Genomic DNA, 18,754 nt, shown 5'->3' on the forward strand with positions numbered 1-18,754 from the left:
TCTGTATGTTACGATAAATTTGCCAAGCTTGAGCAAAATCACTTTAAAAAAAGAGAGAGAGGTTAAAGATGTATTTTTCAGAGGTGAGGAAAAGAGTAGGAGAGATAAAGAGTGGAGAGAGGAGAAGGGAAGGGGAAGTAGAGAAGAGAGAGATGGCAGATAGAAGAAAGGAGGTAGGGAGGAGGAGAGAGGGAGAGGAGGCATATTATCGCGGTGGATAATATGGTGCATGGAAAGCAGAAGAGCAAATGACAGTTATTGTGGGTAGATGGGGAGAAGAACTGAAATAATATTGGATAATACATAATAGTGTTTGTCAAGATGTAATGGTATACTTGTGGATATTTATATGAAAAAATAAAATAAAAAAAACTTTGGGGGAAAAAAGATGTGTTTTTCAGACAAGATTAGCAGTTGACTAAGACAATGTCTCCGGCTGATAGCTGGTTGACTTTTGAGGCTACTTATGTCCCTAAAAGTGATCACTTAATTCGGTTATTATTCTTTTCTTAATCGGTTGCTTGCCGTGAACTTGCCACCGTTTATTTACAGTGGGTGTCAGTGATAACAATAACAGTGATTTGTATACTTTAGCGTTAACAGCAGGGAATCCAGACGGCTGAATAAATGAGTCAGTGAATAAAAATCTCAGCCGTGCTATCAACTCAAGAAGATCTCGAATCCAATTTTTTTTGGTCCACTTTGTAAAGTTGTGCTTTTAAAAGGAACTTTTCCTTGGGCTTAAAACTGATTTCTCTCACGAGGCAGATATGCACCATCCCTGAGATGCGTTTTTAAAAAAGGAGTATTTTTTCCCTGGGAAACTGTTTTGAAATGGAAAGGATGGGTGGGAGACAAAGAAACGAGCAGAAGACCTCCAAGGTCCCTTCCCACTCTGTTAAAAGCATTTCCTCCACTTTTAAACCATTTTAAACTAGCTGATAACCTGGTGTTGCCCAGATATTTATTTATAGGGGGAAAATGTCCGGACCAAACCTAATTTTCTAATGTTGGATTTTCCCACTCACCAGAGGGAGCCCCCTTGTGGAGTACTGTGAAGCTGTTACCATGGCAACTCCACTGCGCGTACAGTAGAAGCCATTTTACAGTAGTGCAGTAGAAGCCATTTTAAGGCACAACAGGCTATATCGTAACAGAACACACGCCCCGGGGGATTTTAGGGGGTGTCTTACCCCCACAATATTTGTTTCCAGAGAGTAAGTCATCTGTGTACCAAGTTCGGTTGAAAGTGCTCGAAGCATTCCAGAGTTATGCTGGAGAGAAAACACACACACACACACACACACACACACGGACTTCAACTCCCAGAATTCATGGTTGTTTGGGGAATTCTGGGAGTTGAAGTCCACAGGTCTCCAAACTTGGAACGCTTCCGTTTTAGCTCAAAGCTAGGAAGTTGGTGAAGTTGGGTGCAATTTGTGATACTCTCTTGCACCGAACACATCCCTCCTACCTTTACGTGAGAAGACATCCGAGGTCTCTTCTTCCGAACTGCTGTCCATTTCAAAGAGGTCCTTAAATTCCCTCTTATCCCCCTCTTTCTTTTCATTCGGCTTCCTGCGTTTGATTTCAGGCAAATTCAGGTCTTCCATCTGCAGCCAGACAACGAAGGAAGGACAGAATAAAAAAGATATTAAAAAATAAACACCCTGAACTTCTTTCCTCTGGTCTCGAATTGGCCCCAGTGCAGGAGCAGCTAGGTTGTTACCCCAAGCATGTTTTAAAATCCCACAAAATTACATATACACAGATTGGAAAGAAGCGAATAGGGCGAGGGTCCGTCAGAGATGGCATTCAGCTGGTTCGGATCGGTTCACCCAAACTGGTAGAAGAAATGGCGGGTGAGCCTGCCCGCTTGCCCTGGCTCTATGCCGTCCTATTTAGGCACGTTTTCAAGACACGTGCAAACGGCCGGCGTGGAAGGCTGAGTGTATGCGTGGATGGGGCGCGTGCGTGAGTGAAGCGAGTGCCGGCCCGCGCGCTCACATTTGCAAACTGGTAGGAAAAGTAAGTGAATACCACCCCTGGCCCAGGTGTTCCCAAAAAACCACGGAAGTAACAGAATAACAGAGCTGGAAGGGACCTTGGAGGTCTTCTAGTCCAACCCCGTGGCATGTGTGCCCAAAGTGCAACAATCAGCTGTCCTTCGTGCTGGCGGCATTGTGGAAAACCAGTGCGCGCCTGCGCGCTGGCAAGCTGATTGTCAGCTGCGCCTGCGCGCTAGAACCTGCAAGTTCAGCTTTTCCGGAGTGTGGCCCTAAGGAGCGTGCAGGGTTTCAAGAGGCAGGCCTTTTCGGCACACTAAGACGCACCTTCTTCCCTCAAAAAAGAGACTGAATAGCTGGGTGCGTCTTATACACGGAATACTGCATTTTTTTTGCCTCTTGAAACGCTGCCCCCTTCACCAAAATGGCCGTGCATAGCCTTTGGAGGCTTTCAGAGTGCTCTTGGGGCCTGGGGAGGGCAGAAATGAGCAAAAAATGGGCTGTTTTTTGCTTAATTCCCCCCCCCCCGTCCCCAGGAGCACTCTATAAGCTTCCTAATGCCCTTCTTTTGACAAAAAAATAGACTAGTTTTCACGAAAAATGGGGCATTTTTTGCTCGTTTCCGCCCCCCCCCCCCCAGGAACACGCTACAAGCCTCCAAAGGGGTATTCATGCCCTTTTTTGGGGGGGGAAACGGGCCCATTTTCGTGAAAAACGGGCCTTTTTGGGAGGTTTGCAGAGTGCAAAAACTTTTTAATTTGCCTGTTCAAAACCTTGGTGCGTCTTATACTCTGAAAAATACGGTAAATATTGAAAGCAGAGGGGGGGGGGATATCCTGGAGAGAAATCTTGAATTTTAACTACGGGAGGATTGTAAAAATGCCAAGATTGTCTTTCATTCTCTAATCCTTTCCATGCCCATGCAGCCTTCACAGAAGAATGCGGAAAATCCCTCTTTCGGAGTTTCCGACTCGCTTCTCGGAATTATATATAGCCCAGGGAGCTGCAAACCACAGCTCTGGAGCCACATGTGGGCTCTCTCATCCCTCTGTTGCGGCTCCCTGTCGCTCAAAATATGTGTCACATCTGCCAATGAGCGATTCCCGCCAGCACGCGAGGTTTCCAACCCATCTTTCCCCCCCTTCCCTGGAGTTCAAAATGTTTTTCGTTGCATGCAGAAATAAAAATTTGTTTTCTCTGTAGCAGTTCATTGATTTCATAAATGCAGCACATTATAGGTTTTTTTTTATACATAGCATAAAAATAATAGATGCAGTGCTATCTTCCTTTTAGATGTCAAAAGGGTTTTGTGGCTTTGGGAGATGGGTCCAAAGGGCTGAGTGTTTAAGGTTGCCGACCCCCGATATAACGTATTTTTCGGAGTATAAGACGCACCTTTCCCCCCACCCCCCGCCCCCCAAAAGAAGGTGAAAATCTGGGTGTGTCTTATACACTGAATACAGCATTTTTGGCCTCTTGAAACCCTTTTGCAAAAATGGATGCGCATAGGCTTTGGGAGGCTTCCAGAGTGCTCCTGGGGCGGGAAAAAATGAGCAAAAAATGGGCCGTTTTTTGCTCGTTTTTGCCCCCCCCCCCCAACCCTCAGAAGCACTCTACAAGCCTCCTAAAGGCTATGCATGCCCTTTTTTGGGGAGGAGGGGGGAATGGGCCCATTTTTGCAAGGTCTGCAGAGCGCCAAAACTTTTTTTTTTAAATCTGCCTCTTCGAAATCTTAGTGCGTCTTACACTCCAAAAAAAAATACGGTAGCTAAATGAAACTTTGGGGGGGATCTCAAAATAGGGAGGACAATACTCCTTTTGATTGCAATCACCGTGTGGCCAAACCTGCCACGTTCAGAGAAGGCCGGGTTATTTGTGATTAAAACCCCGACAAAGTCAATTAAGCAGAAAGTAGCATTTTCCTCCATTGGTTATCCGCTGTGCTTCATTCTCCAAGGATCTCAAGATGGCTTAAATTGGAAGGATTTGGCTTCCTACCCGTTCTTTGCCAGTAATTTCAAGCTGGATTTCCTTCTCCCTCAGCTTCTTCCAAGTCACGTAGTACGTCCTTAGCGGAGTTCCTTCGGCTTTTACGTTTTTTTCCCATCGCTCCTGTCAAAAACATCGACCGGAGACGTCGTAAGTAAGGACATCAGCCAAGCATTTCTTATAACGTTCCTAAAACCACCCGCATTTTCCCGCTTCGGGTGCAAAGGGAGGGGGAGGGGAGTTGTTGACTCTCCAGATGTTCTTATTCCAGTCCTGAAGATTGAAGTCAAATTGCAAAAACCAAGCTGCGTTCAAAACGGAAAAGGGAAAAAATTGCACAAGAGGCGTCTGTAAAGCACCGTGAAGCGGTATATTAATCTAATTGCCATTGCTATCTTCCTTCCTTCCTTCCCTCCCTCCCAGTGGTGAGAATGCAGTATTGCAGGCTGACTCTGCTGACGGCCATGAGTTCGATCCTCAACCGGCTCAAGGTTGAATCAACCTTTCATCCTTCTGAGGTCGGTAAAATGAGGACCCAGGTTGTTGGGGGGCAATAGGCTAACTTTGTAAACCACTTAGAGGGGGCTGTAAAAGCACCGTGAAGCGGTATATAAGTGTAAATGCAATGTTATTTATTTGTTAAGAAATCAAGAATGCAATGGCTTTGGTATAAAGCAGGGGTCGGCAACCTCTGGAACCATATGCGGCTCTGTCAGCTCTCTGCTGCGGCTCCCTGTCACCGGTCAGGTCCACAATTGACAGGGCTTTCGGTTAGGACAGATAGAGGAAAAAGGGTGCCACGCTAGGAGGAGACTCTATGGTGGGAGAACCGGACTTCCAGTCAGCTCCACAATTGATAGGGCTTTCGGTTAGGACAGGTAGAGGAAAAAGGAGGCCATGCTAGGAGGAGACTCTATGGTAAGGGAACCAGACTTCCGGTCGGCTCCACAATTGATAGGGCTTTCGGTTAGGACAGGCAGAGGAAAAAGAAGGCCATGCTAGGAGGAGACTCTATGGTGGGAGAACCGGACTTCCAGTCGGCTCCACAATTGATAGGGCTTTCGGTTAGGACAGGTAGAGGAAAAAGGATGCCACGCTAGGAGGAGACTCTATGGTGGGAGAACCGGACTTCCAGTCGGCTCCACAATTGATAGGGCTTTCGGTTAGGACAGGTAGAGGAAAAAGGAGGCCACTCTAGGAGGAGACTCTATGGTGGGGGAACTGGATTTCTGGTTGGCTCCAGAATTGATAGGGCTTTCGGTTAGGACAGGCAGAGGAAAAAGAAGGCCATGCTAGGAGGAGACTCTATGGTGGGAGAACCGGACTTCCAGTCGGCTCCACAATTGACAGGGCTTTCGGTTAGGACAGGCAGAGGAAAAAGAAGGCCATGCTAGGAGGAGACTCTATGGTGGGAGAACCGGACTTCCAGTCGGCTCCACAATTGATAGGGCTTTCGGTTAGGACAGATAGAGGAAAAGGGGTGCCACCCTAGGAGGAGACTCTATGGTGGGAGAACCGGATTTCCGGTCAACTTCAGAATTGAATTGGGGGCTTCCGGTGAAGACCTTTGTGGCTTTTGGGGTGTTTAAGGTTGCCGACCCTTGGTATAAAGCTTTCTTTTTGGATGCATGAAATAAAAACAGGTGTTTCTCTCGGATGGGAAACCTTCCCAGCAGAACGAAAGGGGAAAAGAGGTTGACTCACCACCGCCTCCCGATCGGAGACGCCGAAGGAGGCTTTCTGGCGCTTGGCCGTGATGAACGCGGAGTTCTCCTGCACTTTTTCCAAGAGCTGGCGGACGGTTTTGCAATAGTTGGCAATCTTGCAATCCTTCAGAAAGGATTTCAGCTGGAGGAGGAGGAGGAGGGGGAGGAAGGATGGGGACCGGAAAGAAACAAGACAGGCAAAAAAAAAAAATTAAAATTTCCATGAATGGCTCTTGGTTTTTTGTTCTTTTTTAAAGTCTGACTTGCATAGTTTTCTATCCTCGTGTTTAGATCCGGCTGGCAAACATGCAAGAAAAATCAGAATGGGTGGGAGGCAGCCTCCTCCAAGCCTTGGCTGCAATTTAAAGATGGAATGTGTGTGTGTGTGTGTGTGTGTGTGTGTGTGTGTGTGTTGTATTTGTGCTGATAAATAAATAAAGGGAGACTAGTATAGATCTATTTCAAGCTATTTAGCTCTCATCAGCTAGCCATACCCTTACTGGGATTTGAACCTGGGCTGTGTGTATATATATATATATATATATACACACACATATATATATACACACAGCCCAGGTTCAAATCCCAGTAAGGGTATGGCTAGCTGATGAGAGCTAAATAGCTTGAAATATTATATATTAATAATATTATATAAATATTAAGGTCTTTGCCAAGTAGGGAAAAAAAACCCAGCAGGGGGAGAAGGAAAACAGCCTTTTAGAGTCACAAGCGGTTGATGGGGAGTTTTGGCTAAACCACTGGCGGCAATGGAGACGGGAAGGCCTCGCTGACCGAGAGAGATCTTCCTGCGGTCCTTGGTGACCTCTGACTTTTAAGGCCAGCAACAGCTGTTCCTGACAATCAAAGATCCTGTTTTATATCTTAGGCTAACCCAGGTGTCAGCAATCTGGAGCCACATGTGGCTCTTTTAGCCCTCTGCTGCGGCTCCCTGTCGCTAGTTGGCTCCACAATTGATAGGGCTTTTGGTCAGGACAGGTAGAGGAAAAAGGACGCTATCTATGACTTCCGGTCAGCTTCAGAATTGATGGGGGGGGGGGGGAGCTTCCTGTTAGACAACCCGATGTTGGCTTTCACACCCCCCCCCCAATGCTAGGACCACTGAAATATCATCCCTTTTCCTTCCCTCCCTCCCTCAGAGGACTGGGAGAAAAAAACAACCCCCCATTCCGCTTATTCATCTCCCTCCTGTCCAAAATAAAAGCGGGACATGGGAAAAATGGTATAGGTCATTTTTGGCTCGCTTGCCATAAGCGGGGGGAACACGGGGGGGTTGTGCACGGGCGTGCCGCACCCATAATGCAATGCACCATCCCCCCCAGTGTGCATGTGCGCATGACCGGCACATTCCCCCCCCCACCCCATTTTTTGCATGCTCCAGAGGCTTTATAGGAGCCTGGGGAGGGCAAAAACAGACTCCCCCCCCCCGGAGGCTTTAAGAGCTTACCCGAAGCCTCCGGAGCGCAAAAAAACAGCCCTTCGGGCAAACCAGAAGTTCAGGAACGGACTTCTGGTTTGCTCATAAGGCCAGTTTAAGCCCTCCGGAGCCTTCAGGGGCCTTCCGGAGGCTTCCCTGAAGGCTCTGGAGGACGGAAAATGACCCTACGAGTTCCGGTTTGCTCGTAGGGCCGTTTTTAGTCCTCCAGAGCCCTTCACGAGGCTTCCCTAAAGGCTCCGGAGGACTAAAAGCAGCCCTACGAGCAAACCGGAAGTGATTTCCAGTTTGTCCGTTGGGTCATTTTTCGTCCTCTGGAGCCTTCAGGGAAGCCTCCGGAAGGCCCCTGAAGGCTCCGGAAGCCTTAAACCGGCCCTACGAGAAAAACCGGAAGTCCGTTCCTGAATTTCCGGTTTGCCCGTAGGGCTGGTTTTTTTGTGCTCCGGAGGCTTCAGGGAAGCTCCTGAAGCCTCCGGAGGGCCTCGGGGGGGGAGGGGGATGCTGTTTTCGCCCTCCCTAGGCTCCTATAAAGCCTCTGGAGCCTGGGGAGGGCAAAAAATGGCTTTAAAAAAGGCTGAACTCGGCTGGCAACGCCTCGCCTACCCTGACAAATGGCTCCGCGTGCCACCTGTGGCACGCGTGTCATGGGTTCGCACATCCCGGGTACAGGTAGTTGGAGGAAAGAAATAAAGATTAATGAAAGAATCCCGCAAAGTTAAAAGCTATAAGTTAAGGAGGACTGGCACATACACACATACCGAAAGAGAAATAAAGTTTACCAGAGGTAAACAGCCAATGTATTAAGATAGATAGGTAAAGGATAATGAAATAAGAGGGTTAAAAATTGTGGAACTTAAGTAAAACATATTAGGAGGGGAATGAATTGCACCGATTTGAAACTGCTACCAGAAGGAACATGAAGTTCCAATGTGTTTGTGTAAGTGTAGCCTAGGTTTTTTTGCATTTGCACGTTGGAAAATAAAGCATTTAAAATACAAGTCAAATAAATAAAAGAGGGGAAGGCGTTAAGAGCAGGAGGGACGGAGGACGCGCCTTCAAAGCACCCCAAAGAGAAGGGAGCTGCTCCCTTTTATAAAAGAAAAAAACAACAACACAGGCGTACTCTCGCACAGACACACAAGCACAACCTCCGGAAGACAAGGGAACATTCACGCTGGGCTCTCTCGGCATGAAGCCCGCGGCCTGGCACAGCCAGAGGAGGGAAAACCCAGCTGCCAGCCCCCTTCCTGCGTTAATAAGCCAGCTCTAGCGGTGGAAAGGGGGGGGGAGAAGACCGGGCTCTCCCAGCTGACACAATTAAGCGGGTTGTCTCCCGGCGGCAAGAAGCTTGGGAAGGGCGGGGGTCCTGGATCACAGCCCCTTGCTGACCTCCTCTTCGGGGGTGGTCCATCACTAGCAAGACCGGGGAGGGGGGGGGAAAGAGCCCACCCAGAGTCTGGGAAGGCAGGCGGGGTGAACCAAGGGAGGGGTGGGCCCAGAGACCCCCCCACCCACCCCCGACTGTGAAGAAAATAACGTTTGCAACAGGGTGGAAATCAGAGAGCCTTCAAATGCCCTAGCACTGCATGCATGGGGGGGGCACACGCAGGAGACACTCCCCCTGCCCCTCCCCCCGCGTGCCCTGTTTTTGCTCCCAGGAGGCTGCAGGGAGGCCTGCTAGGCCCAAAACAGGGGGGGGGGTGCGTGTGTGTGTGGCACATGAGCGAAGGGGTGTGTGTGTCGTACACGCACAACAAAAAAAATTAGCCATCACTGGCTAAGGGGGGCAAGCGTGCTTTTCTATCCCCCTTTCGATTATTCAGCTAAACCCGGCCCCTATTGTGCAGAAGGGGCACTGATGGCGTCACCTAGTAGGGTAATGAGATGTCTGCAAGCCAATTACCGGGTTTCGAGAGCATCAACGATTCCTCAGTTACGGAGATGACAGATTGATAGGTGAGTCGGAAGGGACCTTGGAGGCCATCTAGTCCAACCGCCCTGCCCAAGCAGGGCATCTACACCAGTGATGGCGAACCTGCTTTGGCTCCCGTGCCAAAAGCGGGGGGAGCAAGGGGGGTTGTCCGCGGACGTGCCATACCCATAATCCTATGCACGCGACACCCCCCCCAGACGCCACATCCTCCCCAGGCTCCAGAGGCATTCTAGGAGCCTGGGGAGGGCCAAAACAGCCTCCCCCCACCCGGGATGCCTCAGGAGCTTCCCTGAAGGCTCCGGAAGGCAAAAAACGGACCTACAGGAACCTAGAAGTTCGGGAATGGTGATTTCCGGTTTGTCCGTAGGGCCGATTTTCGACCTCCGGAGCCTTCCCGACAAACCGGAAGTCACTGCTGCTTTAGGCTGTCAAACCGGGGAGAAAAACCTGAGGATGCTTGGCAAAAAAAAAGAAAATCCCTGCCCAATTCCTGTTTATTTTAGCCACACAAACTCCATTTACCTGAAGGACAGCTGGGAGAGCCAGTTCTGGGAAACCAATGGTGTGAGACTGGCTGTGGAGATATTCTAAAGTCAGGTCATACAGCTGATCAAGGAGGCCGTCCTGGGAAGGGAAGGAAGAGAAGAAAAAAATATGTTAAAATTTGAAAAGGCCAACTTTCCACTTAAGGACAGGTGCAACTATAACCGTGATGGGAAACCTAAGGCACGCACGCCAGAGGTGCCATGCAGAGCCCTCTCTGTGGGCACACGTGCCAGCCAGCTGGCCTTTGCAGGAACCGGAGTGACTGAAAACGGCCCAAAAAACTGCCGGAAAATGTGCTGAAAACGGCCCAAAAACCTGCCACAAAATGCTCTGAAAACAGCCCAACAAAACTGCCAGAAAATGCCCTGAAAACGGCCCAAAAAACTGCCGGAAAATGCTCTGAAAACGGCCCAAAAACTGCCAGAAAATGCCCTAAAAACGGCCCAAAAAACTGCCAGAAAATGCCCTAAAAACGGCCCAAAAAACTGCCAGAAAATGCCCTGAAAACGGCCCAAAAACTGCCCAAAAATGCCCTGAAAACGGCCCAAAAACTGCCAAAAAATGCCCTGAAAACGGCCCCCAAAACTGCCGGAAAATGCCTTGAAAACGGCTTTCCTTAGGTGGCAGGTTGGTTTTCAAAAGCCCCGAGGAATCCTGGGAGTTGAAGTCCCCCCAATCTTAAAAGTTGCCAAGTTTGGGCAGCCCTGCCTTCATCTGTAAAAAAAGCTGCCCATTTCGCCGTCCCGCGGCTTACCCGGAAGGCCTTCTCCTGCAGGTTGGTGTTGGAGAGCTTCAAGATGACGGCAAAGTTAATCGGCTTGGCACTCATTCGCCCCGGTTTCTTGTTGAAATCTACCTGTTGGAAAATCTGCGGAGAAACCGAAAGCCAAAAGTCAGCCGAGCCTCCATGGAAGAGAAGGTGTGGGAAGGTGTGAACGAGCAAAATTTGGGATTTTGGCAAGGCCAGGCTGTCTGCCTTACACGGCCCCACTTTGATTGCCTCCAGCCTGCAGAAGTGAATTTGATATACCATATTTTTCAGAGTATAAGACGCACCTGTTTCTCTTAAAAAAGGGACTGAAAATCTGGGTGCGTCTTATACACTGAATACAGCATTTTTTTGCCTGCCGGAGCCTCCCCCCCTTCACCAAAATGGCCGTGCATAGCCTTACGGAGGCTTTCAGAGAGCTCCTGGGGAGGGCAGAAATGAGCAAAAATTGGGCCGTTTTTTGCCCCCCCCCCCCCAGCCTCCAGCAGCACTCTATAAGCCTCCATAAGGCTATGCATGCAATTTTTTTGACAAAAAACGGGACCGTTTTTGCAAAAAACGAGCCGCTTTTGGGAGGTTTGCAGAGTGCAAATCCACCGAATAATAAAAAAAAATTTCCCCCTTTTGGAAAATTCTTTAACTGATTGATGAGAATTAGCCTGATTAAGTGCTCTGCCAGCAGAAACAAAGTCTTAGGTGCTGCAGATTGTCAGCGATTTCCTTCTCCAGCACATGGATAAATATACCTGGAAATATCTCCCTACCTCCCTACTCTCTCTCTCTCTCTCCCTCCCTCCTGTATTTCTCTCTCTCTCTCTCTCCCTCTACCTACCTACACACACTCTCTCTCCCTACCTACCTACTGTATTTCTCTATCTATATACCTCTATTTCTCTCTCTATCCCTTTATCTCCCTAACTACTCTCTCTCTCTCCCTACCTACCTACTGTATTTCTCTCTCTTTCTATTTCTCTCTATATCCCTCTACCTACCTACACTCTCTCTCTCCCTAGCTACTGTATTTCTCTATACCTCTATTTCTCTCTCTCTATCCCTTTATCTCCCTACCTAACTACTCTCTCTCTCTCCCTACCTACCTACTGTATTTCTCTTTTTCTCTCCCTCTCTATCCCTCTATCTACCTACCTACTTTTTTAAAAAAACCTGCCTCTTCAAAACCTTGGTGCGCCTTATACTCTGGTGCGCCTTATACTCCGGTGCGCCTTATACTCGGAAAAATACGGTCGGTTGCTTTGTTTAAAATAATTCTCTCTTGGATTGTCCCAAAGGTGTTTTTTCAGGAAGCAACTGGGCGTTCTTGTTTTTCTTCTGAAGAGGTTTCGCTTCTCATCCAAGGAGCTTCTTTAGCTCGGACTGGATGGTGGGGGACGCAAGGATTTATATTTCTTGCAGACCGCTGGTCATTTGCATCCTTTTTAGAGGGACGTTGAGGCCACTTGGAGGTTTTGTCTGTGTCCTCAGGGTCACCCGATTGGCGCAAATGGTTCCTGTAGTCTGTAATTTTTTTCTCCCCTCTGGAAATCTGTTCCTACTCCCACACCATTCCAAGGGCCTTCATCCCAAATTGCCTTCAAAAGGAAAACAAGGAAGTCCAGTTGCACCTTTGGGACAACCTGGAAGACTAAGATCCTCTTACAGCAGTGTTTCTCAACCGTGGCGACTTTAAACCCTGTGGACTTCAACTCCCAGAATTCCCCAGCCAGCTGTGCTGGCTGGGGGATACTGGGAGTTGAAGTCCACAGGACCTAAAAGTCACCAAGGTTGAGAAACACTGCTCTACAATGTCTCTTGGATTGCATTCACTCCTACCATACAACCTACATCTAGTGTAATGAAGAGAAGGACTAGGGGAGACATGATAGCAATGTTCCAATATCTCAGGGGTTGCCCCAAAGAAGGAGTCAAACTATTCTCCAAAGCACCTGAAGGCAGGAGAAGAAGCAATGGGTGGAAACTAATCAAGGAGAGAAGCAACTTGGAACTAAGGATAAAATTCCTGACATTTAGAACAATTAATCAGTGGAACACCTTGCCTCCAGAAGTTGTGAATGCCCCAACACTGGAAGTCTTTAAGAAGATGTTGGATAGCCCTTTGTCTGAAGTGGTGCAGGGTTTCCTGCCTAAGCAGGGGGTTGGACTAGAAGGCCTCCAAGGTCCCTTCCAACGCTGCTATTCAATCACCTACAGTTAAATGGAAGATTGAGGAATGTTTCCACAAGTTTGAATGTGGTTTTGAGTTGAGTCACCAGGAGACTGTGAATTCTAGTCCTGCCGTAGGCATGAAAACCAGCTGGGTTTCTTTGGGCTATTTTTTCTTCCTTCCTTCCCCCCCCCCAGTGGTTAGAATGCAGTATTGCAGGCTAACTCTGCCAGCTGCCATCAGTTCAATCCTGACCAACTGGCTCCAGGTTGATTCAGACTTGCCTCCTTCCGAGGTCGGTAAAATGAGGACCCAGATTGTTGAGGGGCAAGAGGCTGACTCTGTAAACCGCTTAGAGAAGGTCATAAAGCACCGTGAAGCGGTATATAAGTTTAAGAGCTATTGCTATTTTTCCTTCCTTCCTTCTCCCTCCTTCTCTCCGACTGGCTCCAGGTTGACTCAGTCTTCCATCCTTCTGAGGTGGGTAAAACGAGGACCCAGATTGTTGGGGGGCAAGAGGCTGACTCTGTAAACGGGTATATAAGTAATACAATACAATAGCAGAGTTGGAAGGGACCTTGGAGGTCTTCTAGTCCAACCCCCTGCCTAGGCAGGAAACCCTATACCGTTTCAGACAAATGGCTATCCAACATCTTCTTAAAGACTTCCAGTGTTGGAGCATTCACAACTTCTGGAGACAACTTCTGTTCCACTGATTAATTGTTCTAACTCTCAGGAAGTTTCTCTTCAGTTCTAAGTTGCTTCTCTCCTTGATTAGTTTCCACCCATTGCTTCTTGTTCCACCCTCAGGTGCCTTGGAAAATAGTTTGATTCCCTCTTCTTTGTGGCAACCCCTGAGATATTGGAACACTGCTATCATGTCTCCCCTAGTCCTTCTTTTCATTAAACTAGACATACCCAGTTCCTGCAACCGTTCTTCATATGTTTTAGCCTCCAGTCCCCTCATCCTCTTTGTTGCTCTTCTCTGCACTCTTTCTAGAGTCCCCACATCTTTTTTACATCGTAGTGACCAGAACTGAATGCAGTATTCCAAGTGTGGCCTTACCAAGGCATTATAAAGTGGCATTAACCCTTCATGTGATCTTGATTCTAACCCTCTGTTGATGCAGCCTAGAATTGGGTTGGCTTTTTTGGCAGCTGCTGCACACGGCTGGCTCCTATTTAAATGGTTTTCCACTAGAACTCCAAGATCCCTCTCACAGTTACTACTATTGAGCAAGGTACCACCTACACTGTACCTGTGCATTCCGTTTTTCTTGCCTAAATGTAGAACCTTACTCTTTTCACCACTGAATTTCATTTTCTTAGATAGTGCCCAATGTTCAAGTTTGTCAAGATCCTTCTGTATCTTTAGCCTGTCTTCTGGAGTGTTGGCTATTCCTGCCAGCTTGGTGTCATCTGCAAATTTGCAAAGTCTCTTTCTATTGCTCTTAATGCTGCTCCATGGCCCCTGCCCCAAATTCTAATTCTAATCCAAAGGCCAGCTCTGCCCCCCCCCCGGCCCCCACAGCAGCACAAAGGCTGTGCCCCCAACCCCCATCGAGAAATTAAAAATAAAAGGCGAACGATCATTATATCCCCCCACTCCATTGGGCAAACGTGCTTTCCTGCCCCTTCCTCCCCTCCCTCTCCCTTCACACAGCTCAAGTCTTTGCCAGAGTGCAGAGCGGCGATGCCGCGGGGAGGCGGCGGGCGGGGAAGGGGGGGCGGTTGAGGCGCCCGCTTCAGTGTGCCAAGAGAAGCATAAACTGTCAAGGCACATCACCGATTTCCTGTTCATTTCCAGTGACAGCAGCTTGGGGAATATCGGCACTCCGAGGGACCTCACAGGATGCCCGAGCTGTCATCGTGCTGGTGACAAAGCGAGGAGGGGGGGGGGGGAGGAAGCCAAGCGGGAGGGAATTACAGAGAAGGGAGGGGTTGCCTTCAGTTGCTCTGGGTGAGAAGAACCGCCGAAGGTTTTTGCACATTCGGAATAGGAGGAAATCCGTGACACGATAGCTGCCTTCCAATATTTGAGAGCCTGCCACGAAGAAGTGGTCGGGGGGGGGGGGGGGGGTTCCACCTATTTTCCAAAGCACCTGAAGGCAGAAGAAGCAAAAGGTGGAAACTAACCAAGGAGAGAAGCAACTTGGAACTAAGGAGAAACTGTTCTGAGCGAGGCTTCCCGAGAGCATGAAGCAGACTCTTTGTCCCGACAAAAACCCCTTTTATTCATTGACTGTGAATTCTGCTCCTTCACATCCAGCAAAGTCTTTCGAGGGAGGAATTACGGTCACAGACCTTATCTGGCTTGGAGAGCTGCCAGGCCGAGATCTGCAGAACTTGGCAAGGGGTCTCGGAGAGTCAGGAACCAATTAAGCGAACTAATTGTCTCCTGCAAACTTCACTCCCCTCTCACTCCTCTTTTATTCCCTATAATACAATAATACAATACAATACAATAGTAGAGTTGGAAGGGACCTTGGAGGTCTTCTAGTCCAACCCCCTGCCTAGGCAGGAAATCCTATACCGTTTCAGACAGATGGCTATCCAACATCTTCTTAAAGACTTCCAGTGTTGGGTCATTCACAACTTCTGGAGGCAACTTCTGTTCCACTGATTAATTGTTCTCACTGTCAGGAAGTTTCTCCTCAGTTCTAAGTTGCTTCTTTCCTTGATTAGTTTCTACCCATTGCTTCTTGTTCTACCCTCAGGTGCTTTGGAGAATAGCTTGACTCCCTCTTCTTTGTGGCAACCCCTGAGATCTTGGAAGACTGCTATCATGTCTCCCCTAGTCCTTCTTTCTCTTAAGCTAAACATACCCAGTTCCTGCAACCGTTCCTCATATGTTTTAGTCTCCAGTCCCCTAATCCTCTTTGTTGCTCTTCTCTGCACTCTTTCTAGAGTCTCCACATCTTTTCTACATCGTGGCGACCAGAACTGAATGCCGTATTCCAAGTGTGGCCTTACCAAGGCATTATAAAGTGGTATTAACACTTCACGTGATCTTGATTCTATCCCTCTATGGGAGGGGCCATTCATTGTCCACCTGAGGCCTTACTCCCAAGTCGACCCTTACTCCCAAGTTCTTTAGCTGTTCCCTTCATCTGGCCACTCTGCACATGCACACACTGGGAACAGGCTCCAGCTGTTCTTCTGCCTCACTGATGTCCGACTCCGAAGGCAGCTGATAACTGGCATACGGCCCTGACCCCCTCTCTGCCTCCGACACAGAGCCCTCATCAGAGCCTTCCCCAGACTCCAGGACTGGCCCATCTTCCTCCCCAACCTCCTCACTGTCCGAATCTGCGGCCAGCTCCCTTGGTGACCGGCGAGTCACAGCAGAAACTTCCTGACAATGAGGACAATTAACCAGTGGAACAGCTTGCCACCATCACGGGGGGGGGGGGGGGGTGTTAAGAAGAGACTGGACAGCCATTAGTCTGGAAAGGAACAGGGTTTCCTGCTTGAGGAAGGGGTTGGACTAGAAGACCTCCAAAGTCCCTTCCAACTCTTATTATTCGGTGGATTTGAATGCGGAGGAAACTCCCATCTGATGGCAGAATCTATGCAAAAGGAGGCAGCATGATCATAGCAGACCCAATGAAGGGTCTTGAGGCAGGGTGAGGGTCTCTGGGGGGGGGGTTTAGAAGTCGGGGGAGGGGCAATCACTTTCCATCCCCCCCCTCTCTCTCCCTGAGGCTGTTTTACAGGAGGGGCGGGGAGGCTGAGAGTTAAAGCTTTCCTATTTTCATCTTGATTCGGGGGGGCGGGCAAAATGGATTAAGGTTTTGCAGGTTTGGGAAGAATTTTTGTGTAGAAAGAAGGGACGGTTTTCCAGGCAAGCAGGCGGCACTGAATTAAGTGCAAGCCCCCCAGCCACCCACCCCAAGAAATTTGGATGCTTGCATTAAGGAATGCAAAAAAAGAAAAGAGGGATTTTCCTCTTTTGCAGCATCTCAGGTTGTGTGTTTGTGTGTGTCACCCTTGGTGTTTCTTCCCAAACACGGTCCAAGCTCAGGCAGCCACATTTCCTTCCCGCTCCCACCTAGGAGAGTGGGGGGAGGCGCTGCCCCCCCCTAACATCGAATGTGACGGAGGGCAGAGAGGCCAACCCAGCGCAAACTGCCGGAACATTTGCCTCGAGGCAAGGCTTGCTTTCTACGCACAAAGACCCACACAGGCAGGGAGAGGAAAGCAGGGGTGGTGTGAAACACACCCCCACCCTCAGCAGAGAGAAAGGGGGGGCAGCTGTGCAGAAGCCCCAAGGAGTCCCGGGGACGCAGGAAGCGAAAAGGATGTGGTCAACAAACGCACATTTGCAGCAACATTTGAAGGGGGGAGGAGGAAAAACCCACAACGGGCTCCCCCCCCCACTTCCTGGCAATTAGCAACGAACCAAGGCGGATTGGTTAAGTCCCCCCCAAAAACACCAACACACACACACACCCTCCCAACGATTGCATCATCTGCCACACACAGAGAGAGAGAGAGAGAGAGAGAGAGAGGGAGGGACAGAGAGGGAGGCAGGGACAGAGAGAGGGAGGCAGGGGAGAGAGAGAGAAGGGGAGAGGGAGGGGAGAGAGAGGGGGAGGGAGAGACTGACAGAGAGGGAGGGGGAGAGAGGGATGGAGGGAGGGGGAGAAAGTGAGGGAGGGACAGAGAAGAAGGGAGGGGGAAAAGTGAGGGAGGGACAGAGAGAGGGAGGCAGGGGAGAGAGAGAGAAGGGGAGAGGGAGGCAGGGGAGAGAGAGGGGGAGGGAGAGACTGACAGAGAGGGAGGGGGAGAGAGGGAGGGGGAGAGAGGGATGGAGGGAGGGGGAGAAAGTGAGGGAGGGACAGAGAGAGGGAGGCAGGGGAGAGAGAGAGAAGGGGAGAGGGAGGCAGGGGAGAGAGAGGGGGAGGGAGAGACTGACAGAGAGGGAGGGGGAGAGAGGGAGGGGGAGAGAGGGATGGAGGGAGGGGGAGAAAGTGAGGGAGGGACAGAGAGGGAGGCAGAGAGGGATGGAGGGTGGAGAGAGTGGGAGGGAGAGAGAGGGAGGGGGAGAGAGGGGGAAGGGAGGGACTGACAGAGAGAGGGAGGGAGAGAGGGAGGGAGAGACAGGGAGAGGGGGGATGGAGGGAGAGACAAAGAAAGAGGGAGGGACAGAGAGAGGGAGGGAGGGAGACAGAGAGGAAGAAAGAGGGGGGGATGGAGGGAGAGAGAGGAAAAGGGAGGGAGGGAGACAGAGGGGAGAGACAGAGAGTGTGAGAGAGAGGGAGGAAGAGAAAGGGGGGATGGAGAGAGAGACAGAGAGAGGGGGGAGGGAGAGAGAGAGGCTTGCAAAGTGATCCTGGGGGCTGGGAAGGGCAGGTTTTGCGCCTTTTTGTCGTCCCCCCCCAGAGCACTCTACCATGCCTCCCCCCACTTTTTCCCCTTTCAAAAAACGAGCCGTGCAAAGAGCTTGGGAAGCCTGCAGAGTGCAAAAACATTTTTTTTAAAAAAATTACCTCTTCAAAATCATGGTGCGCCTTATACTCCAGTGCGTCTTATAGTCCGAAAAATACGGTTACTTTTCTTCTGCAAGTGTACAATTTGGGGGGCTGGGGCTGGGGTGGGAAACACCCTTCCTTTTGACTGACACTCACCTCCAGAATGAACGGCAGGACAGGGATGAAGGTCTCGGTGCTCTCCGACAGCAGGGTGAGCGCCCGGACGCAGTGCATACGCAGAGGGTAGAAACGAGCCGTGGGCACCAGCCTGGCAAAGGGGTTAAAAAACAAAAATGGTGTGAAAGTCACGGGGAAGCCCAAAATGTGCACTAAGTATCCGATTTTAAAGGGAGGGTTAAGTGATACAAGTATACAAATAAGTCCTCGACTTATGACCGCAACGGAGCCCAGAATTTCCGTGGCTAAGTGAGAAACTTTTGGGTTCTGGCAATGAAAATTTTTCACACTTATAACCACTGTAGCCTCATGGTCACGAAATCAAAATTCTCCCACTTGGCAAATGACTTGTACCTATGACAGTTGTAATGTCCTGGGGTCCCGGCCATTCCCCCCTTTGGCGGCAACGTCAATTAACAACATTAGTGATCCACTTAACAACCAAAAAAAAAAAGGTCATAAAATAGGGGCGTGGGAAAGCTCAATGAACCACTGTCTCGTTTGTGCTCGGCTGGGTTTGGACAACTAAATGTGCTTGCA

At 49.6% G+C, this 18,754-nt stretch overlaps 1 protein-coding gene across 1 annotated transcript in view; it reads right to left on the minus strand.

Moving 5' to 3' along the window:
* Window positions 1-18,754, minus strand: part of NOC2L (NOC2 like nucleolar associated transcriptional repressor) — a 66,534-nt gene that overhangs the window by 19,529 nt on the left and 28,251 nt on the right. Inside the window, exons 12-17 of the mRNA XM_081954939.1 lie at window positions 18,194-18,305; window positions 10,388-10,501; window positions 9,610-9,711; window positions 5,700-5,843; window positions 4,005-4,118; window positions 1,475-1,613 (exon numbers count right to left, since the gene is read on the minus strand). Of these exons, the coding sequence (XP_081811065.1) occupies window positions 1,475-1,613; window positions 4,005-4,118; window positions 5,700-5,843; window positions 9,610-9,711; window positions 10,388-10,501; window positions 18,194-18,305 (725 nt within the window). The remainder of the gene's footprint in view (window positions 1-1,474; window positions 1,614-4,004; window positions 4,119-5,699; window positions 5,844-9,609; window positions 9,712-10,387; window positions 10,502-18,193; window positions 18,306-18,754) is intronic.

This window comes from Natrix helvetica (genome assembly GCF_964273705.1).
Source record: "Natrix helvetica genome assembly, chromosome: 5".
NCBI lineage: Eukaryota > Metazoa > Chordata > Lepidosauria > Squamata > Natricidae > Natrix > Natrix helvetica.